Source organism: Triplophysa rosa, linkage group LG2 (genome assembly GCF_024868665.1).
Source record: "Triplophysa rosa linkage group LG2, Trosa_1v2, whole genome shotgun sequence".
In the NCBI taxonomy this organism is placed as follows: Eukaryota; Metazoa; Chordata; class Actinopteri; order Cypriniformes; family Nemacheilidae; genus Triplophysa; species Triplophysa rosa.
The window spans coordinates 32,087,830-32,103,160 of record NC_079891.1 but is presented as its reverse complement, the minus strand read 5'-3'; the positions used below and the strand labels follow the sequence as shown (position 1 = coordinate 32,103,160).

The 15,331-nt window shown below is 39.2% G+C and overlaps 2 protein-coding genes across 2 annotated transcripts; one reads left to right on the top strand and one right to left on the bottom strand.

The window, feature by feature from the left end:
- Nucleotides 1–1,264: 1,264 nt before the first annotated feature.
- Nucleotides 1,265–13,711, bottom strand: top3b (DNA topoisomerase III beta). The gene is made up of 18 exons (XM_057354563.1): nt 13,655–13,711; nt 13,442–13,552; nt 9,702–9,833; nt 9,478–9,584; nt 9,243–9,317; nt 8,926–9,122; nt 8,633–8,789; nt 8,317–8,430; nt 7,895–7,985; nt 7,327–7,481; nt 6,125–6,230; nt 5,463–5,609; nt 5,201–5,374; nt 4,964–5,092; nt 4,663–4,812; nt 3,902–4,002; nt 2,299–2,500; nt 1,265–2,032 (listed from the first exon to the last, which is right to left on the bottom strand). The coding sequence occupies exons 2-18, from the start codon at nt 13,509–13,511 to the stop codon at nt 1,557–1,559; spliced, it is 2,583 nt and encodes an 860-aa protein (XP_057210546.1). The 5' UTR covers nt 13,512–13,552; nt 13,655–13,711; the 3' UTR covers nt 1,265–1,556.
- LOC130566793 (interleukin-25-like) lies at nt 11,108–12,968 on the top strand. Its single transcript, XM_057354577.1, has 3 exons — nt 11,108–11,269; nt 12,259–12,434; nt 12,574–12,968. Exons 1-3 carry the CDS (start codon nt 11,144–11,146, stop codon nt 12,791–12,793), a joined length of 522 nt encoding a protein of 173 aa, XP_057210560.1. The 5' UTR covers nt 11,108–11,143; the 3' UTR covers nt 12,794–12,968.
- Nucleotides 13,712–15,331: the final 1,620 nt, after the last annotated feature.

The following is a 15,331-nucleotide window of genomic DNA, read 5'->3' as shown; positions in this document are numbered from 1 at the left end:
AAATGTAGTGAAAAATATTTTGGTTTTATGGAGAACAGCGTTTGGAGTTGAAACGCTTCAAGGAACGTTTCGACCAAAAATGAAAATTCCATCTTCATTTCCTCACCCTCGAGTTGTTCCCAATCTGTATAAATGTCTTTGTTCTGATGAACATAGAGAAAGTTTGAAAAATTGCTTTATAAATTTATTTGTTTCGATATTTTGAAGAATGTAGTAAAGCAAACTGTTGTTTAAACTGTCATTTTTCCTACATGCTAGTCCAATGGTGGCAAAAAACTGTTTGGTTACAAGCATTCTTCAAAATATCTCTGTTGAGTCCAAATGCAGTTTCATCAAAATGATGATCTGGTTGCTGTTTGAAAGCACATAAGGGATATTACCATGATTCATGTTGAAATGTGTTTTTGTATCAATGCAAAATGCATATTACAAAGTTCACAGAATATCTGCTTTCCATGACCCTGCAGGTTGTATTAAAATAAAAGCTAACATAAAAGAACAAAAACGCTAAAATCAGTCAAAATATTCACATGGAATATGGGTTTCATTTTAATATGCATTAAGAACATAAAGCCACACAGTAAATAAAACTAGTCCATTGACTACAATGTAATTATTCCACTGGTCCACCATTGTTCGTGATGATCATCTCCTGCGCTTTTACGCCTCCATTTCTCCTCCAAGCTCTCCAACTACACAACATCTGTACAAAATCATTACTAAAGCTTCAATACATGTTTGTAGGATGAAAACAATATTCTTAGCTCACATCACAAGCTTTTTCCTTTATTATTATACAGTATGCCTGTGTGTTAAGACCTACATTTCAGTTGCAAAAATGATTCTAGAGCTTTAACCAGTACCTTGAAGTGATGCCGGATTTGCAAAAGAAAATGGTGGTGGCAAGGACATACAGATCCAAAATTAAGAGACCATTTCACATTTATTTTCAGTTTTTCTGAAGTTACTATGTATTTAGGTAAAATGATCCTTTTCTACATTCTGTGAACTACTAACAATATTTCTCCCAAATTTCAAATAAAAATTTTGTTTCTATTGGCATGTATTGCAAAAAAAAGATGCTCTGTATTTTTCAGACCTCAAATATTGCAAAGAAAACAAGTTCGTATTCACTTTTAAGCAATACAACAGTAATATTTGTACAAGTGATATTTTTTCAGTTTTCACGTCTTGTCATGCTGTCAGTCTTTCACATTGTTGTTGGATGACTTTGTCACTTCTGAGGTTTGATTCTGTTGAAATTCAACAGACACGGGACTGGAATGACCACAATACATCTAGGGAAATGTTTATTTGAAATGATTTTTCTGCAGCTGTGTGTTAGTATCTTTCTGCTAGCCATCAAACATACTACACACATGGACAATCCTACGAAACGGCTGTCTGAAATGTCTTGTATTGCATGTAAATGTATCGCATATAATCATTCAAAGACACAGAAACACAGATGACAGTTTTAAACTAAAACTTTATTGCTGTTATTGCTCATTTGTTTTGTTAACATGGCTTTGAGTTTTACTACACAACAGACACTTCTATACAAAATACGCAGCCAACGCTGCCATTTTATCCTTGGGTTTTTTAGGATTCCCTCTCCCCACCGGTCTCCTCCCTCGTCCCTTCCCCCTCCCTCTCCGTGCCCCTCCTGCCCGGTGCATAGGATGCCGCATGGTCGCGTGTTTCAACTCCACAAGATCCTGGAACGCAGGGTCGCAAAACACGCAGCCGGTGTGCTGAGTATCACCGTCAGGAAACGGCGAGCGCGTCTTAAAGTCCACAGAGACCAGGGAGGCTTCGCAGGACTCGCAGCTGTCCTGGGACACCTGTACTTTATGTGCGTTCTCGAAGAAATGCACCACCACGTTGCATTTGTTGCAAGACATGCGCCACTTCGGCCCAGGGGTGGGATCGAAGACGAGGACGCCCGTCTCGCATTCGACGCACTGACCAATGCCGAGAGAGTTGAGGGAGTGTTGACAGGACGGGTGGGTGCATTCATTACAGCCCATTCCTAAAGACAGACAGAGAACGAGAGAGATTGACATAAGGGACTCGTATCTCTTGTCATTCCAAACCTGTGTGACTTCCAAACAACACTGGACCCCATTGACTTCCATTGTATGGACTCAAAACCGCTGAGACATTTCTCAAAATATCTTCTTTTGTGGTCCACTGAGTCCAAGAGTCATATACAGGTTTTGAGGTTTCTTTTCGGGGGAACTATCCCTGTAAGAGCAGAATAATGCATAAATGAGCTTGACTTGTAATCTGTCTCACCTTTCTTCATGTCTCTAAAGGGAGGATTGCTGAAGCAGTATGGACACACAGGGTAGCTTTTGCCTCGAGATCCTGACGTCCAGAGCACCAGCTCAAACTCATCTAGAGGACACCTCAGCTCCTTGTACAGTTTTATTGCTCCGTTCTGTGGTAAACTGTAGGTCTCATCGCAGTGCGAGCAGTGCAGGCGACTGGGTTTAGCCTGAAAGAGCGGCTAAGAAGTTTGTATTTGTGACTTGTAGAAGAGCACTAAAATGTCAGCTGTTGCGTCATGATTTTGAGCTTTACATTAGTCATTTGGAACATTACTTTCAAAATATGAGAACATAAAAAAATTAAATCAACAGCCAACCGTTTAATATGAAGGAAGAGCAATGATAAGAGACACTTACTGTATGACTAATATCTAATATACAGTGATTATTCAGGATTCAGATTCACAAAGTGCATTTATTTAAAAGCTTCAACGCTGAAGGCCGAGAGAGAGAGAGAGAGCGAGAGAGAGAGAGAGAGCGAGCGAGAGAGAGAGAGAGCGAGAGCGAGAGCGAGAGAATGCTTTAAAGTGAAGTGGCCATGTGTATGGTAATTAGGATCTGAAAATGTGTGTATACGCAGATGACTCAACCAAAGCCGTCCAAGTCAAGTTCATGTGCGTTAGTCACTGTGCATTATCAACGTTTTATGATCTCAATCACACATTAGTTTTAAAAGAGACATTTTGGATTTACAAAACATTGTGCAATATGACAGTTTACCCAAAAATGAAAAGTCTGTCATCATTTACTCACCTTCGAGATGTTCCAAAAAAATTACTTTATCATTATTTTTGTTCTGTTGAACTCAAGAAGACATCTTGAAGAATGTAGGAAAGCAAACAGTTCTGGGGCACTTTTGACTACCATTGTATTTTTTTCCTACTATGGGAGTCAATGGGGGGCGAGATCTGTTTGGTTACAAGCATTCTTCCAAATATCTTTCTCTGCGTTCATCAGAACAAAGACATTAATACAGATTTGGAACAACTCGAGGGAGTTAATGATGACAGAATTCTCATTTTTGTGTGAACTTGTTGAGCCGGTCGTAAGTTCCCATAAAAGGATTGAAATAGAAAAAGGGCTGTCGAACGATAAATCCCATCCAGAGTAAAAGTTTGTGTTTACATAATATATGTCGGTGTGCTGGGCATATTCATTTTGTGTTTATAAAAACATACGCATGCATATATTTCAGAAAAATAACATTTTGAATAATGAATAAACAAACTGAATAAACATTTATATATAATTTCAATTATTGGTAAACATAAATAAGCACATCTAAATATTTCCTAAATATAATAAAGGTATGTGCATGTTTTTGTGTTTATACATGTAAATTCTGGATTGCTATCAATCACGATTCATCGTTTGACAGCCCCAAATAGAAAGTTCACAGGTTCAAGTCAATCTGAAAAACAACAGTAAACTCAAGTTCAGGGATCAAATGCGATCATTTGAATTGACTGTTGTACAGAACTAAACTTTGAACTTATGTAAAAAAATCATTACACTATAGAAATGTATTGTTGTTATACGTTTAAATTTTGATTTGAGTCCTCACAGACCTGTATGTATTTCATGAAGCGATGGCACTTGCCACATCGAGACAGTGGCTTCCCCGTGGCAGCGATCGGAGAGAACGACACCTCCATTAATTCATCCATACCTGTTAAAAAACAATGTTATAAGTGAATATAAATGCATAAACAAATAAGCTGCAAAAAAGGTGCTGGAGATGTATAATGTGTCCTAAGAACAGTAAAACAAAGCAAGAGAGAAAAATAAAATCCTCTCCATGAAAATAGAAGTTTTGTTGTTATATTGTTGCTGTGGGTAGCCACGCCCACAGCGAAATCTTATTGGTTCAAAACTTTGCTCCATGTAACTGAATGTTAAACAACAAATGCGTTCTGATTACGACTGCGACTCAAAAAGCAGTTCCATATTCATTGCGGACAAAAAAAAGTCTTCTTCCTAGAAACTTGTCTATGTTGTGCCGTGTTAAAATAAAACTAAAAGACACACCATGCCCCAGTTTCACAGACAAGGCTTAAGGCTAGTCCCGGACTAAAGTGACTTTTGAGCTGTCTTAACCGAAAATAACTTGCCCTGACATATCTCCAAATATATCAGTGCCAATGTTTTGTCTCAAGATGCACATCAGTCATGTTTTTTTCAAAGACATTTTTTTTAAAAAGCGACTTAAATAGCCTAAATTAACTAAGGCATAGTCCTAGCTTAGGCTAAGCATACGTGTCAGGAAGTGATTTCCTAAATATGGTCATGAAACCATATTTTTACATGGATTCTTCGTGTTTGGCATTACCAGAAATCGAGTCCACAAAGTAGTGAAACTTCCTCTTGAATATATCCAGAGTGTGCTGCAAGACCTGATCAAAGTTTGCTTTTCCTAAAGCGATCAGAGTCAGCTGCTTCTCCACAGCGCTCCGGATAGTGGGCAAGACCAAATCTGCATCTAACACACAAACGCACAAAGGCAAATCTCAATTGGATCCAAGGTGACTTTCGATGCAATATTCACGGAGAATCGTATCTTGTGGGACTCCATCCTGCAACCTTGGTACGACATAACTGCATTATTTACTGAGGCTGAACTACCTTCTTACCAATTTTATAGTAACCGTGAACCAGAACAATTCCCAGGTTGGTGGGTTTGAGTTTACGGCCAGTTTCAACAGTCACGTAGTTCCTCTGGCAGATGTTGTTAATGTGGACAGGGATGCTGGCATCCGTACCTAAAACACAGCCAGAATAATAGCAATACATGTGAATTGCATGAAACGGTCTTGGATAAATGATCCTTCATAGATGTGACATCTAAAGAATCTCAACTCATCGCTCACCGATGCCGTGTTTCTCCATCAGTGTGATGAGCTCGGCCTCAGTGAGGTAATCTGGTGGATTGGTTTGTTTCTCCAGCAGTTTGATCTCGTCCACTGTAAAAGTGTCTCCTCTCTCACACACGGGTAAAGCCTCTTCCAGTGGAATACCCTGCCAGGGCATCACCTCAGTGTACCCTGAGACGGACAGCATTTCTTAAAATCTCCCCCACATAGTCAAAGCTTCGACCCTGGCGTGCGTCATTCGTCTTAAGATGGTACGTACCAGCAGAAATGAGCGTCTTTCCGGTGCATGTGAACGTCTCTGTGGCGATACTGAAAGATATCGTGGTCTGGAGAAATTTACAGTCGTGGCTGACCGTCGCTATGAAGTGACGTGTGATGTAATCGTACAGACGCCAACCGTCACTCCCTACAAAAAGAAACCACACTGTCGTCTCCTCAAATCTTCTACATTTTTCGAGGGATAGTTCACCTTCGAAATGAAAATTCTGTCATCGTTTACTCATCCTCTTGTGTGATTTTCTTTCTTCTGCGAAACACAAACGAAGATATTTAGAAAAATGTCGGTAAGCAAAAACCCATTGACTTCTATTGTATGGACACAAAACCAATGCAAGGGACCAACTCTTTTCAAAAGATCTTCTTTTGTGTTCCGCGAAAGTCAAACAGGTTAGAAATGACAAGAGCGCGTGTAAACGATGACAGAATTTTCATTTCGAAGGTGAACTATCCCTTTAAGTCGACGAATAGCTTTCCTGTGGCTCAGTGGTTAGAGCACGGCGCTGGCAACGCCAAGGTCATGGGTTAGATCCCAGGAGATGGCACATACTCAGATACAATGTATAGTAGAATGCAATGTGAGTCGCTTTGGATAAAAGCGTCTGCCAAATACGTAAATGTAAATGAATACGGTGACGAGCGTACCCAGCTCGCTCTCAGACGCCGCTCTCATAGGTGTGATCGGTGGGTGATCTCCAGCATCCGCCCCTTTCCTCGGCCTGTTAATGCCCTCTGAGATCAGAGCTTTAACCTACACATAAACATTCCAAGACATGATATTATTTTACTTGAGATATGAGATTTTCACTTGCCTGACAAATAACTGATCTTAAAGCGGCAACGAGTAACTTTTGCTCACTGTTGCCCCACATGGTTGATAAGCGGAATTGTCTGTATGCAGTGTCGTAAAAACTGTCGCAAAGATTTCCCGCTGGCAGCTCAATACACGTGAGTTTGTTTACTAAGCCGACGGACCCGGCGGACCCAGATACGCTATGAAAACAGCGCATAGCATGTGTATATACTGTATATAATGACAACATTAGCCTAATCAACGACTGAACTGTTCAACATTTACGTGGTTTACTGGTCTGAACTAAAGAATCTGCTACTTTTTACCACAACACGTTTAGTGTGGTTGTTTAGTCTTTATTTACAAGCACTACACACATTCATGACGAGACACGACAACATTCTAGCTATCGACACCGGCAACCATATATTATCTCTCAGCTACCTTACGCTTATAAAGTGTGAACCGGTGTTGCGCCAATGACACAGACTAATAACAAATACGGTCAAAAGTACAGGACAGTAACAAAAAATGTACAAATACACTTACAAATCCAGGAGCCGGACCGCTAGGTCTGCATCCGTTTTGCAACCCGTTGCCTCTTGCTGCTCGCGCCACCCGAGTGTAAGCCCGTCTGATATTGATTCGTGACCGGCCTCGTGTCCGATCACTCTCTCGCTTTCTTTTCTTTGCTTCCTCTGACAAAACCCTCTTTGTTTTTTTGGCTGGCTCTGCCATGGTGATGTTTTGGATAGTTTCGTCATACTGTTAGCTCTGCTGTTGGCTAACTTCTCCCAGGCTACGACTAAAACGTGACGTATGCCGTAAAGCAGGGGATAGGCGGGGCTTGTACCGGCCCGAACACCAAAGTTACAAGTGCAATTTCAGCCGATAGGAGGCTGCTTAGGTAGTAATGGCAGTAAAATTCGTCCAGTTAAAAGTTGTCCTACCACTAAAATAATTTTAGAGACATTATTTTAAGGTCAAAAAGTTACTCGTTGCCGCTTTAAGTTCCCATGATCTTGTCAGGGTTGGGAACGAGGGTCACGCTCACCGTTTCGCCCCAGAAGGAGCTGTTGGCCTGTTGTCTGAGGGTGCTCTTGAGGTCAAAGTTCTCAGGGTAATGTGTAGTCTCTGTACGAGGGTAGCTGATGTAACCCTGCGTGTAGAGACGTTCTGCTATCTGCATAGTGTGCTGGGGACCCATTCCTGATGAACACGGGTTTATTAATACCACGTCAAATTACTTTTTGTGCAACTTTACGCATTACACGGATGGAGCAGGAAGATGCTCATATCTTTGGTGATGAGATTAACCAGAGACAGTATATGGACTATATCTTATACATTCAATTGCGTGATTTTATTATTGTAGTTGAACTGAAGGATGTGCAAAACGTTTTATCCTTCCTATTGTCATCATTTACCAAAAAATGTCAACAAACTTGACATTTTAAGTCAAATCTGCTGTTTTTCTGGGTTCTTATGACTGATGTTACCCATAAGCAATATTTGTTTGGAAGCTTGGAAGTTGTACTTTCATTTAATTCTCAATTCATTCATCCCAAGAATCTGTGACTCTTGGATGCAACGTTCACAATTTCAGAAGGGATAGCGCTTACCTAAAGCAGAGCTGCCGACTCTTAACATCTCCACTGTGTTTAATGCAAGAGGTCTCTGCTTGGCTTTCTCCTTCTTCGTCACAGAATCAACCTGCAAAACAGACACACGACAAAACATATCGTCGCCATCCTTCCAAAACCTTGTATGTCCAACCTCGCTGTTTTTCAGCGAAAAAACTGTGAGGTCAAAGTTGACCAGCACTTTTTCCTGCTTAGATATTTGCAAAACTGCATGACACACATAAAGGGTGACTAATAATAATTATCTATGGCAAAAAATAGAAATCACAAAATATGGAGATACGAGGTTTTTAAAAGACACATTCTGATATGAGGTTTACACTGTTGTTGCTGTAAAAGTGCTGTAAAAACGTACACGAATAATCATCTAAAATGAGTTTGAAGTTTGGATGAAGGCACACCTTAGCCTCCTTTGCTGTTTTTGCGATGTTGACAAACATCTGACCAACATCACGGTCAAATACTCGCACACGGTCCCAGTCCAATGTGAGCGGGCTGTCCTTCCCCTTAAAAACCTGTTTGAACACAAAATATAGAGAAATACAGAAAAAGAGCAATATCATTTTTGAACGAATCAGTGTCACGTTTATATTTAGCAGACACTTTTATGCAAAAAGTGAGAAACGCATAACAAACATCAAAATAATCTAACTGGATTGAGAAACAAATTTAGCCAAATTAGATTTGTCATTTAATTGCTGGTACAAGTGTACTGACCTTTGCCTGAACAACCCAGTATGACTCGGGTTTGAAGGACTGGATCTTATCATGACGATCCACACAGAAACCCAGTGTGGGGGTCTGACAGGGGCCGAAGGAAATCAAAGAGGAGTCCAAATTCCCATATTTTCCCTGGAAGTACTTGGTCTGGAAACTAAAGACAACGGTTCGATTTTTTAAGTGATCAATCCATTGACCTATTGGGCAAATATATGAATCAAAAATGACAATAATATGATCTATTTAAAACATTCATACTTCCTGCAGGACACAAATGATCACTTTCATACCGTGTGAAAGCGCAGCCGATTCTGAGGTCCAGTTCTTGACGTGCGTCTACAGACAAAGCTTCGTTCTTGTTGGGCTCTCCGAGTCGGTTCATTGCGTTGCAGATATCAGTGTCTGTGATGGAGCTGAACTTGGCCCGGTACACGGTACACTCATGACCGTAAGATTTATTCATAAACGGCTGAATGGCATCCAACACCTGTATTATACAAAACGCACACAAAAAACGCCACTTTTTAAAAAGATGGACCATACTGACCCCCAATGTTTTGTTTCATTTTCATAATTTGTGATCATAATAGAATGACATCAGGCGTACCTCAAAACAAATGTTTTCTCCTTCTTTATCGCAGTCCAACCACAGGACAACATAATCACAACCTTTAGCTTCAACCTGCCAACAACAACAACTTGATATTAAGTTAAAATGTAAAAACGCATATATGATAAGTGCTTAAAGAGTTTAATGTGGTCAAAAGTCCACTACTAATACTTTTTTATAACAGACAAAATGGTGACAACCAACAGGTGTGAAATGACAGGTAAACAGTCACCTGAAGGAATTTGACCATATTTAGTTTGGGGTTTGCTTCCTTCTTCTCAGTCGGTGCTTTACTGAACAGCTCGGCTGGATCGACTTTATCCCAGTTGTTATATTTTCCTGTTAAACATTGAGGAAAACAATCTGACTGGATTGGAAAAGCAACATTTCATTGGCCATTCAAAACATTCACACGCAAAATGACATTCAGTGCTTGGAGGAAGACGAGACACTTGCCGATGAAGTCCAGACTCATGACGTGTCCGCACACTGATGTCATCTTGAACCTCATGTTTTGGCCCTCGAAGTTTCCAGTGTACTCGTGGACTGAGCATGCTCCGTTCAGTCCCTTCCGGGTTAAACAGCTACCTGTCAGCCAAAGAAAAATCCACACTTTCTTTAACCGTTTAATGTTTCAATGATAATTCCTCCTTTTGTATGGCTCCTTTATTGAATTCAAGGCAAAATTGCATCGACCTTCGCATCGAGTTCATGACCTCTGTGCAGAGTTCATGCCCTTCGCAATGCTAATGCAATGCTCTACAAATATAACTTAAAGGCGGGATAACATGCTATGTCATGCATTCTGACTTCTTTACACTGTTAAACGTGCTGGCTTCTTATGCTTATCATGGTCAACTTGATAAAAAACGAGTTGGACGTATGGCGTAGTATTTCTGTGCTTGATACACTCCCCCAGCATTTCAACTTGTTTCGGAAAGTTTTTTATAAGTCTGGATCCCTGTTTCGTAACAGGGATCCTATTCCTTTTATTGGGCAATTCTCCCAGAAAAGCATGCCCATGGCAAAGCGAAAGAAATAGCCAGCCCACGCACCAACCGGCAAGCGATAGGAAGACCCGTTATCAAGATTGGCTGCGCTGTTGGCCTGCAGCTGCAGCTTGTTACTCTTGCAATAGTGAGAGAGGTTGAGGTGTGTGTGTGTGTGTGTGTGTGTGTGTGTGTGCGTGCGTGTGTGCGTGTGTGCGTGCGTGCGTGCGGCATTTCAGTGATGGATGTTAAATAAACGTTGGTTATAACGCTAGATTTGGAGATGGCGCGGTCCCAGTGCTAAAACATGCCGGACATGAACCGCACACGGTAGGTCAAACTAAGTCATATGTCTGTGGGGTTTTTTTGGCAATCTGCGCATACGTGCATAATGTATACAACACAAAGGGATTCATGCGATGATGTTGTGTGCTCGTGCTCTAGTCCCCCTGCCCGCCTCAAGCAGCTCGTCTTTTTCCGGAAATAATCGTACAACTGTATCTCTCTTTTATAAATTTGATCAAACTAAATACTCTTTGAAGATACGACGTATGCAATACTACTGTATAGGTAGTCAAGATTAATATGAGATTGACAGAAACTGCATGTTATCCCACCTTTAAAAAACACTATTAAGAACACCAATTATGCATTATTATACAATCCTCCTTTCCATTCATTCTTTTCTCCACATTCTCTCCATTAATGCTATACCTGCTCTAAATCAGCATGAATGACGTTCCTAGTTGCCGTGGGCTAATGGTATGCCGTTTCCAAGGCTGAACTCTTACATCTAGATGAGGATGTAAGTGAATGAACCCAAAAAAAAGGCCACACGCTAATGACAGTGTAAGGGTCTGCTCCTCCTCTCTCTCCTTGAGCACAGGCCTTTGAAAGGTCTCCATTGAGATGATGGTACATAAATATAAGCCGACAGACACATTTGGACCAGCATCTTTACCACCAGACAAGCCAAACCTCCAGCATCCACCAGTCACCTCTACAGCTTCATCATACAGCATGCAAGAGCTACAGGTGAGTCCCAAACATCATCCTCAGACAGATGCACTCTACAAGACTCAGTTAAAAACTTAATAGCAGACAAATTTAATTTGCAAATGTTATTGTCAGTTTGAAATATTTTAAGTAAGCTTTGCATAAATATTGTGTACTCACACTCAAAACCTGCAGTTCTACAAATTCACATGTTCATATGTATATTTGTATAAATAAGAAATTGGCATCGTATTAGTTGTGTAACGACACACATACAATACATGATACTGGGTTGGCAATATAAAGATATCATAATATTTTGAACAAAAAAACCCTACAATTCAAAAAACTGATTTCTTTCCAAAACTTGAATAATTTTCAATTATATTTTTGTTGCACATACAACTTATTGAGATGGCAACATTTAAAGTTCAATTGAGCCTTCTGTATATAAATTTATAAAACCAGAATAAAAATGGCAATAACTCCACAATACATATACAAATTCTGTACTGCACAAATTGGCATTTATTGTTAGAAAAAAAAACATATTTATAGAACACTAGTCCCAATATGTTTTTTCATGGTCGATACTGATGCAAACAGCAGGGTGGCTGATAGCTGATATGATGAACATATATAATGCAATTAAATTATGACAATTGAGATTTAGACAAAAAGTAATTTTACACAATATTTACTCTCAAGAATTAAACAGATAGTTTAAAAAAACGCCAGTCAAAAAGGCTGTTTGTAGATTTGGGATTTGATGCTAGAAGGACCATCATTTTCAATAAAGACTTTCTGAAATTGGCCTAACAGAACAGGTAATACATCTGTCTATTACAAAGAAATGGTTCAAAATTAAGATTACCATAGTTCCCTTTCTTAAAAGGTGTCAACAACAAAGAAACGCAGAAAACGGCACGATATAGTCCGTACCTGTCGTACACACACCGCCAAACAGAAAAGCAGAAACACAACAGACCAATAATTATTGTGGTTATTTAATCCTCTCTCTTCTTTAGATTCTCGGGCTCCTAAGTATTTTTCTGCTGGTGTGGGACCCCAGTCAATGCAGTACAATCCCAGCGCAGTGTGTGGAACACACCTACTGCTCATCCACGCTGAGAGAATATCACACACACCTCATCAACCTGCCCAGCAGAATCAATGAGCGCAGCGTGGCCGCATGGAGCTATGTGTGAGTTGAACTAAGAGTTCATGGACATACATTCTTTTTCAATTTTATTGACTTTTTGCAGTAAAGTTTGCAATACAACTGGAATATAAAATTTTAAATATATATATATATATATATAAATGTTTATTTTCTGCATCAGAGAGAATATTGACTTGGATCGAGTGCCACAGATCTTCTATGAAGCCAACTGTCTGAACAGTGACTCCTGTAAAGGCATCGAAGACTCTTCAAGTCTGGAGAGCATCCCAATTGCAATCAAAATGCCATTTCTCCGAAAAAACCCAAGATGCCCAACTTATGCACTGGAATTTGAGGATGTCAACATCGCCTGTATATGTGCCACGTACCGACAGAACTAGAGCCAAGACTAAGAATTTATCCATTAGATGAATCATTTATTATTAGAATTATAAGTAATGTTTGTGTTAATGAAGGTTCATGCCTGCCACAAAGACGTCTATGCTTATTTATTCATAAAAACATAACATCAACACATACGACCAGAATATTGTTGCTTGTCAATGTGAAATAATAAACAGGTTTTGTAACAAAATGTTGCCATATTTTCCTCTTACTGTTTTACAGTAAACAAATGTTTACAGACATCCGAGCAACCTCTGAACACCTGCAGTCTATTATACAGAAGTTTCAAGACTTTTGCAACATCAAAATAGTCAAGAAAGGTGTGAATGAATACAACATATACACTAAAGTGAAAGAAGAACACAACAACAAGTAAGATATGAACAACAAAAAGGTACAGTGGTGAAGTAAAAAGGGCATCATATGGTAATATCGTCATACTGTGATATAAATCCAAGTTACATAACTTTAGAGTGACACCAAATAACCATCGAACTTTTGCCAGTGAAACTAAAAGACAGCCAATGAACTTTCTCATTGGTCAGCATAGAAAATCAAAGTTACTCAATTAAAATCCGAATACGTGTCATTGCAGAAAGACTATTTAACAGCTAAAAGCAATATGTTAAGAACTTAACAGTTACCTTTAGAGAGGATTTTGGCAATAGACTGAGCAAGAGAGGGCTTCTCAGCCACCATGAACACAGTCCTCATATCTGCTGCAAGGATTCACTACTGATACACGTCAATCAAACCTGCCGATATATTTAAATACGTAGAATTAGACATTTTCTATTAATTAAACAGCAAAATAATTTATTTCATTTATTAAACCCTCAAACGAGATAATAACACACCGGTCTATGGAGCCACGAAACAGTCAAACACGTTAAGTTCCGGTTGGTGTGTTCAACTGCTGTCAAAATAAAAGTCCATGAAGTTTTACCATAGACTACCGTGTTTTGACGTACACCAAAACGTTTTATTCAGCGAGTCACTGCAGGACAGGTACAAACATGTTACTTTTATTGTAATTAAAAGATTTTCAGCAGTAAATATGTACATCATATACATTTCAAAATCTTCCAAATGCGTTTGCATCGCAATAATCCCAATTTACAAAGGGAAAAGTGCCATACACTTAACGGAAAACATCAACAATTTTGTGTTTTTAAGAGCAGTAAAATGTTAATTTAACGTAATGCTTCATGTGACACTTCATACGTGAAAATTTGAGTACAATCTTACCTTTCGACACTTCGACCAACAGCGACTGTCCTAAATTTAGGCTACATTTTATGCATTTGGCAGACTAACTTACGGTGTAAACAATACAATACATTATTTATTTATTAAATAAATAATTTATCATATTTTTCCATTCGGATCTGAAATAATTTTAACAGTCAATACAGCCTACACAGTGTATTCGCATTAAAAATACGCATTTAAATGTTCAAAAATTTCTTGTTTGTGTCCCTAATTTGACCAGATAAGACGTGCCAGGTAAGACTATCTTTTGTTGGTCCTGCAACCATAGTCTTTTACCCTTTATCCTAATTAATATTCGTATTTTTTAATTTATTGAAATTAAAATGGAGTGCATACATAATAATCAGTATTCATTTAAAATCAATTCATTTAAAATCAATTGTTTATTATTCAAATTAAAATGTCACATTGTATTTTAAAAGTAGGCTATATGGCTTTCCAATAATTATTTTTTGAATATTTACGTTGCCTAATAAAAGCAAAAGTATGCGAACCCATTCGTATGGCAATATATGCATATAGGCTATGCGTTAAATATGTAACAGGGGGTCTCTGCTCCTTCTCTATCCATCCATAGCTCCCCTTGGTCTGAAAAAGAATGAAGACCACTAAATAAGCAGTGATGAGGCGACCAATCACAAGCCACCGCTAGATGGCGACGTCACATCAAAAGATTCTCGTCTAAACGGCATGAACAGATTGCCGCAGCATCTGACTTCAAATGCCGGATTGCAACTGTTCACAAATCCCTGCCAATTACAAATACATCTCGTATTGGATATAGTTCAATATGTTCGGCCAATTTGTTTAATCAACTGTCCAACTGCTTTTTTTTAATAAATGTCTTTAAAATAACAGAAAAGGGAGAGAATTAAGAAAAAAAGGGAAAACCAGCAGGTTGTGTGTGTGTGTGTGTCTGTGACCCCACAGATGGCAGAGGAAGCTTGGAGTTGAGTTTGTCTCCTTCAGCAGAGTGATCAATTAAACTAAACCCATCCAACCCACAATGCCTGCCTCCCCCTGTATTGACTCATCTGGGACTGTCACAGCACACAGATGTTCGCACGCGCACACAAAAGATGGCCTTGTTCAGATAATCTGACGAAATTATGACCTTGGTCCTGTTTGATGTCAGTTTGTTGTTCAAGAACAAAACATATATGTTGAAAGAAGCTCTAGAACATAAATATGCATAATGCGTTCATGTGTGTGTGTGTGTGAAACTGATTGGGTAAGATGAGTCATAGTTGATTGACCAGGTT

Excerpts from the sequence above, each read along its gene's own strand:
- LOC130566793 (XM_057354577.1), top strand. The coding sequence starts at position 11,144 with ATGATGGTACATAAATATAAGCCGACAGACACATTTGGACCAGCATCT. Across the intron at positions 11,270-12,258 it reads ACAGCATGCAAGAGCTACAG|ATTCTCGGGCTCCTAAGTAT; the intron begins GTGAGTCCCAAA and ends TCTCTTCTTTAG. Across the intron at positions 12,435-12,573 it reads GTGGCCGCATGGAGCTATGT|AGAGAATATTGACTTGGATC; the intron begins GTGAGTTGAACT and ends TTTCTGCATCAG.
- top3b (XM_057354563.1), bottom strand. The coding sequence starts at position 13,511 with ATGAGGACTGTGTTCATGGTGGCTGAGAAGCCCTCTCTTGCTCAGTCT. Across the intron at positions 7,482-7,894 it reads AGTCGGCAGCTCTGCTTTAG|GAATGGGTCCCCAGCACACT; the intron begins GTAAGCGCTATC and ends CGTGTTCATCAG. Across the intron at positions 5,375-5,462 it reads AAAGACGCTCATTTCTGCTG|GGTACACTGAGGTGATGCCC; the intron begins GTACGTACCATC and ends TGTCCGTCTCAG.